This window comes from Equus asinus, chromosome 17, assembly GCF_041296235.1.
Source record: "Equus asinus isolate D_3611 breed Donkey chromosome 17, EquAss-T2T_v2, whole genome shotgun sequence".
NCBI lineage: Eukaryota > Metazoa > Chordata > Mammalia > Perissodactyla > Equidae > Equus > Equus asinus.
The window spans coordinates 26208538-26226062 of NC_091806.1; the positions used below are offsets into that span (position 1 = coordinate 26208538).

The 17525-nt window shown below is 42.1% G+C and overlaps 1 protein-coding gene across 1 annotated transcript; it reads left to right on the plus strand.

Moving 5' to 3' along the window:
- The first annotated feature begins 2069 nt into the window (after positions 1-2069).
- On the plus strand, positions 2070-3020 carry LOC106827236 (olfactory receptor 4X2-like). Its single transcript, XM_070487342.1, has one exon. The coding sequence runs from the start codon at positions 2070-2072 to the stop codon at positions 3018-3020; it is 951 nt and encodes a 316-aa protein (XP_070343443.1).
- The last annotated feature ends 14505 nt before the right edge of the window (positions 3021-17525 follow it).

Here is a 17525-nt window from a genome sequence, read left to right on the forward strand (position 1 = left end):
ATGCTAACTGGGAAATCGGCATAAGCTGAGGGATAGTCTTAGGGCATTATTTGCATCTCTGTGGTCAGAACAGAAAAAAGAACTGTGATAACAGCAGAGCCAACTAAAAATTGGGGTGAGTTTTGTTTTGCGAGTATGTGCTTATTTTGCATGATTACAATTCTATTTTGAAAGCAATGGGAATTTTCCCATGAAGCACATGGGATTTTTCAAAGTGCTTTCTCATTTGTCTGATCTTTGCCTGGGACAAGCACAGTGCTAGCCATGGATTCAGGGATGGAGAAGGTGTGGTCTTAGTCCTTGGGGACCTTTGTTCTTTCAATATTTACTGACATCTACAATGTACCAAATACTGTGCTAAGAAGTCTAGGGCAGATGTATATCCACTCTTCATTTGTTCTACTTAGAATCATTGAATGCTATTTTGTGGAGGCACTTCAGTAAGCTCTGGAGATGTAGGGGTAGCAAGATATAATCTCTGTCCTCAGGAAGTTCACTTTTTAGTGGTGCAGATGGTCACATAAAAGAATTACCATTCAGTGTGAAAAGTACTGTGATTCCAAAATGTCCAGAAGAAGAGGGCCATGGACTCTAAGGGTCTGTGGATTTTGGGGATGGATTTCTTGTCTCTGAGATGATTCCAATGTTGCACAGAGGATGTAAACTTATGTTCTCCTGGGATGGGCTGGGATTGGGATACATGGCACTTAACCTGTGAGGTCAGTATTATCTCCATGCTACAGTTTGGACCCTGAGACTCTGAAAGGTTAAAGAACATTCTAGATATCACATAAATATTACCTGAAGAAACCTGGATATAAACCCAGGAGTCCAGACTCTTAGCAGTGCTTTCTTGCATTTATGGATTCTTGGTAAAATTCCCCAGTTGACTTGAGAGTTTAGGGCTTGTCTTTGCCCTCTATTGTCTCTGTAATTGTAAATTTCATCAGTGATTTCCTTCTGGCTCATAATGTCCTTAATCACCCGAGCCTGTCCCCAATCCCTGAGGAAAGAAGCTTTGTGGCATGAGGGGATGTCATGTGCCTCTTAGCCTCAGGTGTCCTGGAGTCTCCCTGTACAAGGGGCTCTGTTCATATACAGAAATCTCAGTCCAGTTGGGCAAAGTACAACATGGACAAGAAAGTCTGCAGATCAGTCAGTGCACATTCTTGGTGATGCCCTGAAGTGTCAGAAGGATGGACTGTGGAGAAGCTTGCGTTGGAGCATGAGTGGGTACTTGGTTGGAGGAGTGATTTGTATTTCTGTAGCTACTGTGGAGCATATGATTGGAGCAAATGGAGGTATCAGTAGGGAGAAGAATTGTACATGAATTGAGCTGGATTCTTAGAAAGGGACAACATCATCAAGTAACCAGGTGGAGAAGGAGAAAATTAGGAGGAGAAAGCAGAAATAAGAGGGGGTGCTAAGAGTCAGGGAACATCTCTTCTGAAGACTGTGAAGGGAAGTGGAGAGGTGAGAATGCTATTCTGCAAACCAAGGATGAAAAGAGAGCAAATGGAAGTAAGATGAAGGAAAGCTGCAGGCAAAAGGTAAAAGCATTCAAAGGTAACAGAGAGACTTCTAACATGGAGACAGCAACACTGTTTTTTCTGCCCCACGTTGTCCAATGAGGCATTCATTTCCTACATATATCTCCCCTCCTCTGGTCTGTTTTCACTAGCCCAATGTTTACAAGCAAATGATTTTCCTTGCATTTAACTAACATTCTTGATGATTCTCCATTGTCTGTAGGATAAACTCCAAAGTCCATAACAATCCTTCATGAACTGGTGTTAGACTCTATCTGCAGCTTTATTTTTGTGATTCTCTGCTTTACTCCAGCCACACATAGATGAATTTTTATAACCTTGTATACTCTTCTGCCTTTTTGGAATGTGCTTTCCTTCTTGTATATATAACTAACTCCTATTTATTTTTCAATTTCCAGGTCAGAAGCTTTTCAGATATGTAAGAGATTATTATGAATTTCACCCACTTAATGAAGGAGTCTTTTATTTTGTATCATTTCAGATCATCCCACCCAATTACGACCTCCTGATGATGACCTCATGGCTAACACACACAATGTGACTGAGTTCATTTTTCTGGGACTTTCTCCCAATCAGGATGTGCAGAAAGTTTGCTTTGTGCTGTTTCTGTTCTTGTACACAGCAATTGTGCTGGGGAATCTCCTCATTGTGCTCACTGTCATGACCAGCAGAAGTCTTGGTTCCCCCTTGTACTTCTTCCTCTGCTACCTGTCCTTTGTGGAGATCTGCTACTCGTCTACCACAGCCCCCAAACTCATCACAGATTTGCTGGCTGAAAAAAAAACCATATCTCTGTGGGGCTGCATGACACAGCTTTTCTTCATCCACTTCTTTGGTGGCACTGAGATGTTCCTGCTCACTGTGATGGCCTATGACCGCTATGTGGCCATCTGTAAGCCCCTAAACTACACCACCATCATGAACAGGCAGGTGTGTACTGTTCTGGTGGGAGCAGCATGGGTGGGGGGCTTTGTGCATTCCTTTGCCCAAATTCTTCTCATCTTCCACTTGCCCTTCTGTGGCCCCAATGTGATAGACCACTATTTCTGTGACCTGCTTCCTCTGCTCAAACTTGCCTGCTCTGACACCTTCCTCATTGGTCTACTGATTGTTGCCAATGGGGGGACCTTGTCTGTGATCAGCTTTATGGTCCTCTTAACCTCCTATGTAATCATCTTGCTCCATCTGAGGACTCAAAGTTCTGAGGGGCAGCGCAAGGCCCTCTCCACCTGTGGGTCCCATATCACCGTGGTTTCCTTGTTCTTTGGGCCCTGCATCTTCATCTATCTGAGGCCTTTTACCACTCTGTCTGTGGACAAGATGGTCACCGTGTTCTACACAGTGATCACTCCACTCCTCAACCCTGTCATCTACTCCTTGAGAAATACAGAAGTGAAGAAGGCCATGAAGAGGCTGTGGATCAAGACAATGAAACTAGATGAGAAGTGGAGGGTAGAGTCTTCGTATTGATCCTTGGGTTTAGAATGATGCTGAGTGCAAACTGATGGGGCAGAATGGGATGAAGAAAAGTTCACAGGGCTTGCTAGTTCTAAAGTTGTTGTACCTGGTTCCCATCTTCAAAAACTTCATTCTAATCACTTGGAAAATATTTCCTCTTATGGATATACTATAACTTAATTAACCATTTTCTGTTATATGTTTAGCTCATTAACAATATTTTACTACCATAAATAATTCTGTGGTAAGTATTCTTGAACAGAAATCTTTACACTTCTTTCTTATGCTGATTTTCTTTCAGACTCACTTGTTATATTAAATTTACTATGTTAACAGCTATAATGACTTTACGCATAGTGTTAAATTGTTTCTCTAGAAAGGTTGTAATAAATCACCTTCCTTGTGAAAGTGGACTTGACAGAATTGGACACTGTCATTAAACATTTTCTTGATGAGAAATAAGATTTTACATAGTCTCAACCTATCTCCCCACAAGACACATCAATTCCAAAAGAACAATGTAACTCTACAATGAAGAAATCTGGAAGACACTTCCTTAAAAAATTACTCAAAGTCAACATCATCAGTACTGAGACTGGAGAGGCACTCAATGTCATTATTGTGGTATTCTTATCAAAATACATAACCTGAGTCTAATGATGACAAAATATCAGGCAAACACCAATTGAAAGAACATTCTGCAAAATCACTAGCCTGCATTCTTTAAAAGTATCAAGATAAAGAAATTGAAGAATTTTTCCAGATTATCGATAGACAATACCAAAATGCAGCCTGAGATGAGATAAGATAAGCACTGAGATGAGATAAGAACATTGCATCAAAGTTACCTTCCTGATGTTAATTGTTGTACGTTTATGTCAGAGAATGTCCTTGGATTGAGGAATTATTTACTAAGGTATTTAAAGGTAAATGGGCATTATGTTATCTAACTTCAAATATTTCAGACAAAAGTTCTATCTACCTGTCTATCCATTTATCAATTGAGAGGATAAATAATAAACAAAATGTGGTAAAATATTAATATTTGCAGAATTTGGATTAAGGGTATACAGGAATTCTTTGTATTTTTATTGCAACTTTTTTGTAAGTCAGAAATTATTTTGAAACATAAAGTTAAAATATTTTGCAAATTAAACACCTGGCTGTGTAATATGCATTTCATTGTGTTTCTTTGCTGAGTGAGAAGCGTTGTAATATTTAGCTTTGAGTCTTCTATATAAAGTTTTCAATGTTTAAAGCTTTACTTTTCTACATAGTAATATGTCAGGTTTTTCTTTTTATTCTTCCATGTATCTGTGTTTAGTTTATTACACATGATTAGTTAAATTTGTATTTTCTTTTAAAATTGCTCAATTTTTAACATAGTTTTGTGCATTGGTGATATATTCATAACATTTTAAAAAATCAACAAAATAAAAAGGCACACAAGTGCAAAGTGTATTCCATATCTTTTCTCATTCCTCCTTTTCCCTCTCGTATGTCCCCACTAGATAGACAATTCTCTGTTTCTTGTATTTCTTTTGGAGTTTCTTTAATCAAATACAGGTATAATATGTATGTTCTCTTTTATCTCTGCCTTTTGCACCAACAATAACATAGTGTGTAAATTGATCTGAAATTTGTTTTATTTACTTAACAATGTATCTTGAAGATTTTTCTATATTAATGCAAGGAAAACTTCCTCCTTCTTTTCTTACACTTTTGTGGCATGCATTGAATGGATGTACCATCATTTACTTAAGTAGTCTACTGATAGATATTCGGGTTGTTTCCTACTAGCCTTGCAGTAGATAACCTTGATTTAAATATATGCATCTAAACTAGGATACATCTCCAGAATTGAAACTTCTGGATCATATGTATGTGTTTGTAATTTGATAGATATTACCAAATTGCACTTCATAGTAGTTGTGCCTATTTGTACTCTCACCTACAATTCTGTCTTTCCTGTAAAATATTTTATTAAATTTGAGAATTTGCTACTCTGATAATTGAAAACCTGAGTGGTCAAATAATTTTAATTTACATTTTTCTAATTTTGAATGAAGTTGAACATATTTTCATATATTAAAGTCAATTTTTATTTTCTGTAAACTTTTCCTATCATTTCCCCATATTTATTTTATGGGTTTTTTTTATTATGTTCCAAGAACCAGCTATATATAAAGATTTCTATGTTCTGATATGAATTGCACATTTTCCCCTGGTTTGTCATTTTTTTTTGACTTAGTTTATTGTAATTTTTTTCGATATACAGAAGTCTTTGTTTTTATGTAGTTAATTATCGTTATATTCCTTTATGGCTTCTAGAATAGCCGAGGCCACACTGTTTCTTGTTGTGGAAGCTTTATGAATGTTTTAATATCTAGAATACTAGCTTCTCCTTGTTGCTCTTCTTTTTCAAAGCTCTTCTGGGTATTGTTTCTTCATATGATCTTTAGATTTAATTTTATTTCTCTTCCTGTTCTATATCCCCCAAAGGATTTGTAATTATTTTGACTGATGTCACATTACATTCATAAATGTATTTAGAAAAGATCAAAATCATAATGATGTGAGTCTTCCCATCCAACATTTTGGATTGTCTTTCCATTTGCTGATGTCTTCTTTTCTGTTCTTCAATAAAGTTTTAAAGTTTTTAATAAATCTTTTAAAGTTGTATTCTTTTATTTTATATCTGTTTGAGATATAACTGACATATAACATTGTGTAAGTTTAAGGTTTACAGTCTGATGATTTGGTGCAGGTATATATTGCAAAATGATTACTGTAATTGGAATAGTTAATATCTGTATCACCTCAGATAATTACCCTTTTTTTGGTGGTGAGAATATTTAAAATCTATACTCTGAGAAACTTCAAGTATGTAATACAATATTATTAACTATAATCACCATACTGTACATGATTTCTCCAGAACTTATTCATTTTATAACTGGAAGCTTATATCCTTTGACTAACATCTCCCCATTTGCCCCCGTCCAGCCACAGCCAATCACCAGTCTACTCTCTATTTCTATGAGTTCAGGCTTTTAGGCTTCCACATATAACTGAGATCATACAATGTTTGTCTTTCTATATCTGATTTACTTCACTCAGAATTATGCCTTCAAGCTCCATCCATGAAGTCACAAAAGGCACAGTTTCCTTCTTTTTCGTGGCTAATTAATATTTCGTTGTGTGTATATTACTTTTCTAGATAAGCAGGAGCTATATTTATCTAGATATCTCCATATATACTTTACCCCCTGTACCATTTGTAGGACACCTGCAGTGATAAATTGGTTTTGAAATAGATGTAGTACCAGATAGAGAATTCAGGGGTCAAATCCAAAACACTGATTAACATCTACTGAGTTACCCGCCTTGTGTAAGTTGTGAGAGTGAAGATAAGAAACACTTCAAAAGCCTTCAAAAAGTTAAATTCTCTTTTGTTGGGGAAACCTGGCAGATATATTTAAAATAGCTAGAGAACAATTTAAGTGCTAGAGCTAAAATTTCACATCACCAAGGCGCATCTTGTAAGGCCTTCTTTCTCTGGCAGCCTAGTTTGCTGACTCCTGAGACATCTCTCTCCTCCAGGGTCTCTAGGTTCTGCACAGGCTGTCTGGGCAGAAATTACACCTCAGGGAGGTGAATAAGTGAAGTCAAGTCACATTATTTCTCATTTTCTCACTGTTATTTCTTTTAGGTCTTAACTCTTCAGTTTTGCTTTACCTTTTGTTTACACGTGATTCTCTTCTCTCTCCATGCTCTCCCCCCAATGCAATGAGCATTGAAGCAAGTACTGGATGGGAATAGCCATGGAGGCTGGTGTAGTCCAGGCTCTATACCAACCCTCTGTGTGATTCTGGGTCCAGATTCCTCCTCTGTAAGATGAAGAACCTACAAGTTTACTTCTAATTTAACAGTTTATGATACCCAGTAAGAAAAACTAAAATGGAGAAGCCTCACATGTGATTCCCTTGGTGATAAGATATCTTTGAAGGAAAAATGGGAGAAAACAGATGATAGAAAAGGCTAGTCAGACCAATCTTATTTTTCAGAACCCCATAGGACATTAAATTGTATGATACAAAAGGTATAATGAAAAACCATAAGGTGAGGACCAGATTCATTGTAAAGATTTGAAAAATTTTTGCAGAAGTAGTTTATTAGGGCCAATCTATCTTAAGCTTCTACGTTAATCCCTTTTTTTAGGTTTTCTTTTCTTTATTTTTTTGAGGAAGATTAGCCCTGAGCTAACATCTGCTGCCAATCCTCCTCTTTTTGCTGAGGAAGACTGGCTCTGAGCCAATATCCATGCCCATCTTCCTCTACTTTATATGTGGGATGCCTACCACAGCATGGCCTTGGCACACGGTGCCACGTCCACACCCTGGATCTGAACCAGTGAACCCCCAGCTGCTGAAGCAGAATGTGCAAACTTAACTGCTGTGCCACTGGGCTGGCCCCTTAGGCTTTCTTAACCAAAAATCCTGGAAATGTGCAATTACTTACTGTCTGATAACAAGACATAGTTATCTTTCAAAGTCTCTTCCTTGGCTCTGCCAATTGAAAAGTTGGAATTAAAGTTACCCCAAGATAAAATGTCATTGCCGCTGTCAATGGCTTATGGGTCTGATGACCTCTTATTGAAATTATCTTTCAAATGTTTCCCATTTCTATTCAGGGTTTTGATAAATGTTAACTTTCTTTTCTTTCTTCCATTCCAAATCTAATCAACTTCAAACTTTTTATTTGTTTATTCATTGAAATATAGATGACATGCACTATTATGTTAGTTTCAGGTACAACATAGTGATTCAACATTTATATACATTATAAAACAAAATTTTATGATTACACTGAATATACATCTTGGGCCAATAACATTCAATAGCTTTGGAAAGAAAAACAGAGCTAAGTTTTTTTTATCTGAAAACTAAAATGATCCTTACAAATCTTCTGAGAGGAATTCTGCCACTGAGGACCAAATTTGAAGTAATTATAGAAACAGAGAGCATTTACTTTCAAATCTGAATTTTGCAGAGATTATTCACTGTATAATAGACCCAGTTTTGCCACGAGGGTGAAATGTGCCCATCTAAGATTCCTGCCCTCTGCACAAACATCCTGTGTATGAAATATGGCACAAGGCATAAGAATCAACTGGGTACAGAGAGAAGCCTGATGAAAGATAAAGAAAGGACATAACAATGAGAGGATTGGATTATGCTTATTTTTTGGTTAAAGAAACAGAGGCTTAGAGAGGATTAGTCACTTGCCCAAGGCCACACAGTTCATATTTACACTGAGGTCTGTATTTTCCAAAAAGTAGATGATTCCACTATCTCTCTTACTCCTGAAGACTTCCTTAAATTTTTGCATGACAAAGGCATCATATCTGTCTTCCCTTACACCATAATGTGGAATGAATTTTGTACAGCTAGTGCCAGAGTTTCTCAAACTCAATTAATCTGTGTCATTTGAAACTAACCGAGCTGGCTGTTAGGCATAAGGGGGAAGCTAAAAGGAGGAGGGTTGGGGAAGACCAAAGTTGACAAGCCTCAACCACTGTCCTTGGAGGTGGGTATGGAGAAAGGAAAGTGTGAGTATTTCAGTTTACTTATTTATATATTTATTTAATATTTGGTATTATGAATTTGATAAAATGCACCTAACATAAAATTTACCACCATAACCATTTTTACATGTACAGTTCAGTGGTATTAAAGTACTTTGACATTGTCGAGTAACAATTAGCACCACCTATCTTCAGGACTCCTTTCTTCATTCCAAACTGAAACTCTGTCCTCGTTAAACACTCGTTCTCCACCAAATCCCTGGAAACCACATTGTACTTTGTCTATGAATTTTGCTACTCTAGGTACTGCATTACTTGGACACATACAGTATTTTTCTTTTTGTGGTTGGCTAAGCATGTCACTTAGTATATTCAGCGCTATTTTATAATGTGGCTAACTATTCCTTAGGCTTGTTGTGACATCCTTAAATCAGAGCCCAGGATGCTGCAAGTCTACACAGAGTTGGGTGTCAAGCCTGCCTTCTGAAGGAGGAGCACCTTAATGAGTCCCCATCACACTCTGTACTAACAGGCTGACAAGGGGGAGTAAGAGCATAATCAATTATACCCTGATGCTCTCATCAATTATATGCATGCTATTACAATTTGCTTTTAAGCTTTGTGAGCTCATTCAATTATCAAAACAGTACCGTGCAAGACGTATTTTTGTTTCTGTTTTTCAGATGAAAATGATAGGCTTGGAGGGGTTTCTGTTTTTGTTTAGTGTCACACCTCTTTAAGCAACAGTACTAGGACTAAACCCAGGTGTTCTGATCCCAAACCATGTGTTCCTGTCACCAGGTCACAGTTCTGTAGCTGTTCCCCCACCGGCAGAGGGGAGCCTGGATGCAAGCTGGCTGTGAAGTGTGTGAATATTGACTCTGGATACCTTCAGGTAAGCTGCCAGAGCTTGTCTCACCCTGAGGGAATGACCACTTCAGAGGCTGTGGTTAAGACTTTTCTGTGTCTGATCACTCTTTGACAATATTCATAGCCCTCTAGTGTATGTCTGGTCTCTTTTTCATGCCTTAGCTTCAGGAAGCAGTCCTGAAACCCACCTTAGAGTCTTTCTTTGTGCAGACTTGCTGTGCTCTGAGGCTCTGAGTTAAGCATGCTGTGACATCCTATGGTACAATAGGCTTCTATAAAGTGGACTTCAATGTCTTTGGAATTATTTCTTAGCCATTGGTCCCAAGACTATTGAGGCAGCCTGTTACATTTCCTCTTCTCCATGTCCACCTCCAAGGACCATAGTTGAAGCTTGATGACTGTTCTTACCCTTTCAGCTTCTGCCTCATGCCTTGTAGGGAGCCAGGTTAGTTTCACAGGTTGCAGAATAATTGAAGTTGAGAAACTCTAGCACTCACTGTAAAAACTTGATTCTACATATGGTTTAAGGCAAGAATGAGTGAAAATTTTATCGTGCAACGAATATAAATCACACTTCAGAGCAGAAGATGTAGTGGAAGCACCTACGTTTTGAAAGATTCAGTACTCAGTTCAAATATGAGCTGTGAGGCCTTGAATTAGTGACTGAATCTCTCCCAGTCAACATTTTATGTATAAAATATTCTCACATTTTTGTTGTAGGATTCATTAGCTAGTGCATGTACCTGGATCAGAGAAAATGCTCCAAGAGAGCATTATAACTAACTCAAATCCTATTTTGAGAATATTATTAAGCAGCTGATGATGCTTTGTTCGCTTATATCAAGGAGATTATGTTTTGGATAAATCTAGGCAGAGGGGACTCTAGAGGGAGCAGAATGACAATCATCCTCAAGGCCTCAAAAGGATGCTTCTAATTTTTGAAGGATAGTTCTTTGATTTTCTAATTCCAGGCTGTCAGTTCCTGTGCTTTAAACCATGGTCACTTTGAGCAATGTGACTGAAATCGTTTTCTCGGGATTTTCCCAGAACTGGCATGTGCAGAAGATTATTTCTGTGATTTTTCTCCTCACATGCACAGCCATCGTGCTGGGTAATTACCTCATTATGGTGATCATCATGGCTAGCAAAGGGCTTACCTCCCCCATGTATTCCTTCCTCAGCTACTTGTCTTTCATGGAGATCTGTTACTTTTCTGTTGCAGCCCCTAAGCTCATCCTTGGCTCTTTTATTGAGAGGAAATTCATTTCCTTCAAGGGCTGCATCACATAGATATTTTTCTCCATTTCTTTGGTGGCACTGAGATCTTTCTCCTGACAGTCATGGCCTATGACTGCTATGTGTCTATCTGCAAGCCCTTGCACTACACTGTCATCATGAACCAGCATGTGTGGTTAAGCCATGCCTGTCATTTCTGCCCCTGCAGTCTCTGTTTGCGGGCATATGCTGCAATTCATCTGTCTTCTCCTGCAGCCTCTGTTCAATGGTGCACATGCCAGTTCTACTGTGGGTAGGGAGCAGCGGCTAAGCTGCACCTTGTCTGCCCCTGCAGCCTTTGTTCACAGGTGTCCACACCAGTGTGAGGATCTGCACCTTTGATTGCTGCTGCTAGGTGACAAGAGGGGGAGGTTTTCCTAATTCCACTGCTTCCCAGAAGTCCACTCGACCTGATGCGGGGTCGGTGAGGACCCACGGGCAGTCAGAGATGCTGCTGTCAAATGTGGAAATGCAGCATGAGAAATCCCTTCACAGACTTCATCCTAGAGACCCTTTTGATCCTGTCCAATCCCAAAACAGTGAGGCAATTGAAACTGAAAGAATGTAATTATCCCAAGGCCACCACATCAGTAAAGTTAGAGACAAAGAGAGATCATAGGTACCCCAATTTCACATCACTTTCTCCTCCTATTTGCCCTACCTAATCATCTGTTTGTCATCCCAAATTGTTTTCTCTCCATCAGTCTCCTCATTGCATTTTTCACTTCAGCATTCTTGAAGGAGTAATTGCTGGGGTTTAAGAGGTGTGACCACCAAGTAAAATACAGCAACTATGTTGTCTGCAGGGAGGGTGGCACAGGGCCTCATGTAGAGAAAGGAACAGGGAATGAAAGCCCACAACTGCAATGTGAGAAGTGCAGGTGAACAGGACCTTGGGCTGGCCTTCGGAAATATGGCTCCTCGGACAATGCAGGATGACCACGTAGGAAGCAAGCAGCACTATGAAGCTGGTTACTGAAACGGGGCTGCTGTTGTCCATGATTAGCATGCCAATGAGGAAATTGTCAGAGCAGGCCAGCTTCAGCACAGGTTGGAAATCACAGAAGTAGTGCTTGAGGAGCTTTGGGCCCCCGAAAGCCAAGTGGACTATAATGAAGGATTGCCCAACAGAATGCAGCAGGCCTCTACCCTATACCACTCCAACCAGGAGCTGTGTCTTGGTTCTAAACAGCTTAGTTAGGTCACCTGTGACACAGTTTCCCTCTGGTTGTTGATTTGCCCTAATGACAGGGAACACTCTTCTAGGTGAAGGAGATTCTCTCTACCAGTCCACAAGGGCTGTTTGTTAAAAGCATAAAGCTTCCCTCCTCCTAAGTATGGGGACGCACCAAGGTTCTGGCCTGGGCCCTGTTCCTTGAGGGGAAGATGTAAGCATTGTGTCTGAGCAGGTTTAGAAGGATTGAAATGTGCCAGAAGAATAAGTATGATAGGCATGAGTTACAAGCTGGAAACAAACTGCGTTTCTATAGCCTTTTGAATCAGAAGTTGCTGGTACGCTGTAAGAGCACTGTGGAAAGAGAGTTCTTTCTCAGCTATATATACCGCTGGAAGTGAGACAGTTTGTGGCTTGTCTTATCTTGAGGGATGCATGTAATGCTTTGTGGGTGGCAGCTCTAGAGCAACATATGGCAGGGCTGACAGATAATGTGCCTTTTGAGATAGGTGTTTTCAGACCGCCTTTGGAGAATTATGTTACTCTTCACCAGGGGGTCCTCCCTGAAGGAAACAAACTGTAATCCTGCAGGAGTTCTTCCAGACCTTGCCAAGAGTCAGAAGCAAGAGTGTTTCTCCTGCTTGGGATCTCATGGACAGCAAGCAAGACACATTGTGTCTTCACTCTTCACTGCTTTGTTAGGTCACCTGTGACACGATTTCCCTCTGGCTGCAGATTTGCCGTGCTGGCAGGGAGCATTCTTCTAGGGGAAGGACATTGTCTTGGTCAATGCACAAGGGCTGTTTGTTAAAAGCATATTGCTTCGCTCCTCCTAAGCATGTGGAAGCACCAACATTCTGGCATGGGGCCCTTTCCTTGAGGGGAAGATGTAGGCATTGTGTCTCAGCAGGTTTAGATAGAGTTAAATGTGCCAGAGCAGAAGTGCAACAGCTGCAAGTTAGAAACTGGAAAGAAACCACTTTTCTGCTGCCTTTTGAATGAGACGTTGCTGGTACACTGTAAGAACACTGTGGAAGGGGAGTTCTTTCTCAGGTTCCTAAAGCACTGGAAGGAAGATGGTTTGTGGCTTGTCTTATCTTGAGGGATGCATTTAATGCTTTGTGCATGCCAGCTGTAGAGCAATGTATGGCAGGGCTGACAGCAAATGTGCCTTTTGAAATAGGTACATTCTGACTGCCTTTAGAGCATTTAGGTGAACATTACCAGGGAGCGCCTCCCTGAAGGCAACAAACTGCAATGCTGCAGGAGTTCTTCCAGGCCTTGCCAAGAGCCAGATGCAAGAGTGTTTCTCCTGCTTGGGATCTCATGGAGAGCAAGCAAGACACATTGTGTCTTGGCTCTAAAATGCTTTGTTAGCTCACCTGTGACACGGTTTCCCTCCGGCTACTGTTTTGCCCTGCTGACAGGGAGCGTTCTTCTAGGTGAGGAAGATTCTCTATGCCAGTCCACAAGGGCTCTTTGTAAAAAGCATATTGTTTTGCTCCTCCTAAGCATGTGGAAGCACCAACGTTCTGGCCTTGGCCCTGTTGTTTAAGAGGAAGATGTAGGCATTTCGTCTGAGCAGGGTTAGCAAGATGAAAATGTGGCACAAGCAGCAGCACGATAGCGGTGATTCAGAAGATGGAAAGAAGCCGCATTTCTCCTACCTTTTGAATCCGATGTTGCCAGTATGCTCTAAGAGCACTGTGGAAAGGAGTTCTTTCTCAGCTTCCTAAAGACCTGGAAGCAAGACGGTTTGTGGCTTGTCTTATTTTGAAGGATGGATAGAATGCTTTGTGCATCCCAGCACTAGAACAATGTTTGGCATGGCTGACAGCAAATGTGTCATTCGAGATAGGTGCTTTCTGCCTGCCTGTGGACAATTTGGTTGCTCTTTGCCGGGGATGCTTCCCTGAAGGAAACAAACTGCAATGGTCCAGGAGTTTGTCCAGGCCTTGCCAAGAGCCAGAAGCAAGAGTGTTTCTCCTGCTGGGGATATCATGGAGATCAAGCAGGACACATTATGTCTTGGCTCTACACTGCTTTGTTAGGTGGCCTGTGACACGGTTTCCCTCTGGCTGCTGATTTGCCCTGCTGGGAGGAAGTGTTCTTCTAGCTGAGGGAGATTCTCTCTGCCAGTGAAAAAGGCTGTTTGTTAAAAGTGTATTGTTTCACTCCTCCTAAGCATGTGGAGGCAGCAACCTTCTGGGCTCAGACCTGTTGCTTAAGGGGAAGATGTAGGCATTTCATCTGAGCAGGGTTAGCAAGATGGAAATGTGCACGAAGCAGAAGCGCAACAGCACGAGTTAGAAGCTGGAAAGAAAATGCATTTCTGCTGCCTTCTGCATCTGATCTTACTGGTATGCTGTAAGAGTACTGTGGAAAACAAGTTCTTTCTCAGCTTCCTAGAGAGCTGGAAGCGACATGGGTTGTGGCTTGTCTCAGACTCAGGCATGGAGGCAATGCTTTGTGCCTTCCACCTCTGCAGCAATGTAAGGCATGGCTGGAGCAAGTGTGCCTTTCCACAGAGGTGCTTTTTGATTATGTCCCCGCCAGTCCAGAAGGGCTGTTTGTTAAAAGCCTATTGTCTGTCTCCTCCTAAGCATGTGCAAGCACCTACCTTGTGGCCTCGGACCTGCTGCTTAAGGGGAAAATGTAGGCATTTGGTCTCAGCAGGGTTGGCAAGATGGAAACGTGGGCAGAAGAGGAGTGTGAAAAGCCACAAGTACAAGCTGGCAAGACACAGCATTTCAGCTGCCTTTTGAATGCGATGTTACTGAAGGGCTGAGGAAAGGGAGTTCTTTCTCACCTTCCTAAAGACCTGGAAGCGAGATAGTTTGTGGCTTGACTGACATTGAGGGATGGATGCAATGCTTTGTGCATTCCAGCTCTAGAGCAATGTAGGGCACAGCTGAGAGCAAATGTGCCTTTCTGACATATGTGCCTTCTGACTTGCTCTCCGCCAGTGCACAAGCGCTGTTTGTTAAATGCCTACTTTCTCTCTCCTCCTAACCTTGTGAAAGCACAGGAGTCCAAGCCTTGGCCCTGATACTTAAGGGGAAGATGTAGGCCTTTGTTCTGAGCAAGGTTGGCAAATGGAATTGAGGCAGAAGCAGAATTGCCAAAAGCCTGGTGTTCCAACCTGGGAAGAAATGGCCTTCCAGATTCCTTTGTTGGAGAGTTTGCCGGTATGCTACAGGAGCACTATGGAAAGCTAGCTCTTTCTCAGCTTCCGAAAGAGCTGGAAGCGAGATGGTTTGTGGTTTGTCTCATCTCAAGGGATGGACGCAAAGCTTTGTGCCTTGCAGCTCTAGAGCAATATACGGCACAGCAGAGAGCAAATGTGCCTTTCCAACATAGGTACTTTCTGTCTTGCTCTCTACCAGTGCACAAGTGCTCTTTGTCAAATGCCCACTTTCTCTCTCCTGCTAAGCATGTGAAAGTACAAGAGTCCAGGCCTTGGCTCTGTTAATTATGGGGAAGACGTAGGCCTTTGGTCGGAGCATGGTTGGCAAGATGGAAATGAGGCAGAAGCAGAAGTGCCAAAAGCCTGGTATTCCAACCTGGCAAGAAACGGCCTTCCAGCTCCCTTTGTTGGACAGTTCACTGGTACACTATAAGAGCACTACGGAAAGCTAGTTCTTTCTCAGCTTCCTAAAGAGCTGGAAGCAAGAGGGTTTGTGGCTTCTCTCACCATGAGGGATGGATGCAACGATTTGAGCCTTCTGGCTCCAGAGCAATGTAGGGCATGGGTGACAGCAAATGCAGCTTTCAGACATGGGTACTTTCTGTCTTGCTCTCTGCCAGTGCACAAGCGCTGTTTGTTAAGTGCTACTTTCTCTCACCTCCTAAGCTTGTGAAATCACAAGAGTCCAGGCCTTGGCCCTCTTGGTCAATGGGGAGATGTAGGCCTTTAGTCCGAACAGGGTTGGCAAGATGGAAATGAGGCAGAAGCAGAAGCGCCAAAAGCCTGGTGTTCCACCCTGGGAAGGAACGGCCTTCCAGCTCCCTTTTGTTGCACAGTTTGCCGGTACGCTCTAAGAGCATTATGGAAAGCTAGTGCTTTCTCAGCTTCCAAAAGAGCTGGAAGAGAGACGGTTTGTGGCCTGTCTGACATGGAGGGAAGGGTGCAATGCTTTGTGCCTTCCAGCTCTAGAGCAATGTAGGGTATGGCTGAGAGCAAATGTGCCTTCCTGACATAGGTGCTTTCTGTCTTGCTCTCCGCCAGTGCACCAGGGCTGTTTGTTAAATGCCTACTTTCTCTGTCCTCCTAAGCTTGTGAAAGCACAGGAGTCCAGGCCTCGGCCCTGGGACTTAAAGGGAAGATGTAGACCTTTGGTCCGAGCAGGGTTGGCAAGATGGAAATGTGGCAGATGCAGAAGCTCCAAAAGCCGGGAATTCCAGCGTGGGAAGAAACGGTCTTCTAGCTTCATTTGTAAGAGAGTTTGCCACTACACTATAAGAGCACTATGGAAAGCTAGTTCCTTCTCAGCTTCCGAAAGAGCTGGAAGCGAGACGGTTTGTGGCTTGTCTCATCTCGTGGGATGGATGCAATGCTTTGTGCCTTGCAGCTCTAGAGCAATGGAGGGCACGGCAGACAGCTAATGTGCCTTTCCGACATAGGTACTTTCTCTCTTGCTTTCCACCAGGCCACAAGCGCTGTTTGTTAAATGCCTACTTTCTCTCTCCTCCTAAGCTTGTGAAAGCACAGGGGTCCAGGCCTCGGCCCTGGGACTTAAGGGGAAGATGCAGGCCTTGGATACGAGAAGGGTTTGCAAGATGGAAATGTGGCAGAAGCATAAGTGCAAAAAGCCGTGAGTTCCACGCTGGTAATTAACCACCTTTCAGCAGCCTGTTGTTGGAGAGGTTGCCGGTAGGCTGCCAGAACACTGTGGCAGTGGATGTCTTTGTCAGCTTTCTAAAGAGCTGGAAGGGAGACTGTTTGTGGCTTGTCCCACCTTGAAGGATGGATGCACTGCTTTGTGTCTTTCGGTTCTAGACCAATGTTGTCCATGGCCTGTGCGCAAGTGCTGTTTTTGAAAGCCTACTTTCTCTCCCCTCCTAGGCATGAGACAGCACAAGAATCTAGGCCTCGTCCCTCATGCTTAAAGGGAAGAAGTAGGCATTAGGCCTGAGCAGGGTTGGCAAGATGGAAATGTGGCAGAAGCAGAAGAGTGAAAAGCCGGGACTTGCAAGCTGAGAAGAAACTGCCTTTCAGCAGCCTGTTGTAGGAGAGGTCGCTGGTAGGCTGTAAGAGCACTGTGGAAAGGGACTGATTTCTCAGCTTCCTAGAGACCTGGAAGGATTTCAGTTTGTGGCTTGTCTTATCTTGAGGGATGGATGGAATGCTTTGTGCTTCCCATTTCTAGACTAATATTTGACATGGCTAGGAGCAAATGTGCCCTTCCAGATTGGTGCTTTCTCACTGCCTGTGGATGAGTTTGTTGCTCTTTGCTGGGGATGCTTCCCTGAAGGAAACAATCTACAGTGGGCCTGGAGTTCATCCAGGCCTTGCCCAGAGCCAGAAGCAAGAACGTTCCTCCTCCTTGTGATCTCATGGAGAGCATCAAAACACATTGTGTCTTGGCTCTACACTGCTTTGTTAAGTGGC

Coding starts and splice junctions, on each gene's coding strand:
- LOC106827236 (XM_070487342.1), top strand. CDS start 2,070: ATGGCTAACACACACAATGTGACTGAGTTCATTTTTCTGGGACTTTCT.